Source organism: Psammomys obesus, unplaced genomic scaffold (genome assembly GCF_907164565.1).
Source record: "Psammomys obesus unplaced genomic scaffold, mPsaObe1.curated_primary_1811, whole genome shotgun sequence".
Taxonomy (NCBI): Eukaryota; Metazoa; Chordata; class Mammalia; order Rodentia; family Muridae; genus Psammomys; species Psammomys obesus.
In genome coordinates, this window is record NW_026585580.1 from 15,286,762 (window position 1) to 15,289,153 (window position 2,392).

Consider the following 2,392-nt stretch of genomic DNA (forward strand, 5'->3'; position numbering starts at 1 on the left):
ACACACACACACACACACACACACACACACACACACACACACACACAGTAACATTTTTAAAAGAGTTTTTAAAAGACTAAGTTAATTTCCTATTTCTTTTGAAGTTATTTCTCAGACTCTTTATCTTGCTGCTTAAGAAATCCTTGTCACTGCTTCTCTGCTTGTGCTCAGGGTGGTTTTCCTGCTCACAATGCAATGCCTGGATTATAGGTCTCTGCCAGCAATGGGGTCATGAATGTGGTGCTGGGACAGAACCTAGGGCCGCTGGCATGCAAGGGTGGCTGCCTACCAACTTTAGTTAAATCGGTGAGAAATCTGCCAAGCAGAGCCAACCCCCTAGGCGAAAAACTAATACATGTAATAAATTTATCAACAGGATGTTCCACGTACTGTTTCCTTTATTTTCCATGGCCCTTGACATTGTATTTGAAGAGAAACAGAAGAAAGTCGAGCATGGTAGCATACGAATGTCATTCCAGGATTTGGGTGCTGAGGCACGCTGATCCAGTCTGAGGGCAAACTCAAGCCATGTATCAAGACCCTCCCTGAAAAGAATCAGCCCCCAAGAACAGAAACACAGGCATGAAAAGCACTTATAAATGCCTAGGAAAGCTGTGTCCTTACCCGGCAGGTGTGTAACGAGCTGCCCTCTGATGAAATCATCTACTTCGTCTGGCTGCAGATGGTACTGCCCGTCTGGCTTTGCTTTTCTAGTTGCCATTCTAGCAAGAAGGATATTAGAACCTATGGGATTGAAAAGAAAATGCATGCTCACATGGTTGCTGGAGGAGGTGTTGTTTACTTTAAAACAAGTACTAATTCAGTGTTCATTCCTGATGGAGGGAGGACAGGGAAAACATGGGGAGGAGCTAAGCTGGGCGTGGTGGCTCATGTGAACAATCTTAGCACTCAGTCATCTTAAGTAGCCCTTTGACTATGAATATGAAGACAGTCTGGGCTACAGTGTAAGATCCTGTCTCAAAACCCCTCCCTACTCTTACTCAAAAGAGTGGTAGATTTACAGAAAGCCAAAGCAAAAATAAAAACCAGTTACATTTCCCAAGTCCAAGGTCCAGGTTATGTGAGGACAACAGGTTAACAGGCTTTGGAAACAGAACATGTGATGTGAGTGGCAGCTTTTAAGGCCTTCAAAGCGCAGGAGAAGGTCAGCAGTGAAGAAAAACAGCAGGGGACTGCTGGGCACTGGAGCTGACTGATAGGTAAGCTTTTCTATGAATGAAACATCAAGACATCAAAAAGTCCTGTACTAACCATACAGAAGAATCATGAAACAATACAACATAAGTAAAGATTCCTATAAGGAGTTCAAGTTTAGAAAAGTCAGACCAAAATGGTAGAAGTGTATAATTAGGGAATTAAAAAGAGAAATAGGAGTGGAAGTACCAAGTGGAACTTTAGTTTTAATTCCTTTCTTAAACTTAAAATATATTTATACCAGAACTTATAGATTAAAAACAAAAAAATTAAAACTGTGTCTGACACTGAAATACAGTGCGGTGAAAAGGAAGGCTGACAGGCGCCTGCAGGCCAACAGGAGGGAGTGAAAAGGCAGGCTAGACAGTGAGTGTGTAAACAACGCCAATGTACTCACCATGCTTTCAAGGTTCAGTGTGCTGCAGTGTTTCACAGCTTAAAAATCTTGCTGTAAGATGTTCTCACTTGGTGCCATACTGGGAATGGCTGTTACAGAGGTCAAAAACTGCTCGCTGATTACAAGTGACGCCTGCTCCTCCAACAGAATGCTCAGTCTTACGAGAGCCCCTGACCAGGCTAGGGATGTGTGGTATCAGTCTGTGGACCTAGTGTTGTTTTGCCAAATGGACATGTCACAAATACTGAAGTTCATGTCCATGAAGTCTTTCTGGTACTCTCAACTTTGGCCAAATAAGTTTCTTTCTAAGAATCTTAAATGTCAAGGACACTAAGAATAAGTGCTTGCTGAGTGCTCAGTCCTAAATGGGACAATACTGCCATTGCCCAAGGCTCGGGGAAGATTTAAGAGCAGAGAAATGCTTGACACATTCAAGAAGTCACAGCAGCTGTGGTTACTCTCCTAAGACCTACTAGTCAAAATTCCAGAACAGAGGGTCTCACCCTAGTTGAGGCTACTGGCAGTGAGGGGAAGTAATTTGTTTCAGGGGTTTAGAATGCGATAGGTTGGCTGTTGTGGATGGTCCCACAACCACGAGCATGTCAGTGCATACATGAAATCGGAAGATTAAGGCCAAAACCAACCAAACAAAAACAAAGAAAAGATGGGAGGGAACCTGGTAGTGCATGTCACCAAGATAGATCGCATACATGTATGAAATTGTCAAAGGAATAAACAGAGAACACCAAGATAGATCGCATACATGTATGAAATTGTCAA

General features: G+C 42.9%; 1 protein-coding gene across 2 annotated transcripts in view; it reads right to left on the reverse strand.

Annotated features, from left to right (window-relative positions):
• Rev1 (REV1 DNA directed polymerase) overlaps positions 1-2,392 on the reverse strand; it is a 28,023-nt gene that overhangs the window by 13,186 nt on the left and 12,445 nt on the right. For both annotated transcript variants that reach the window (XM_055607285.1, XM_055607278.1), the window contains exon 6: positions 625-744. In XM_055607285.1, the coding sequence (XP_055463260.1) occupies positions 625-744 (120 nt within the window). The remainder of the gene's footprint in view (positions 1-624; positions 745-2,392) is intronic.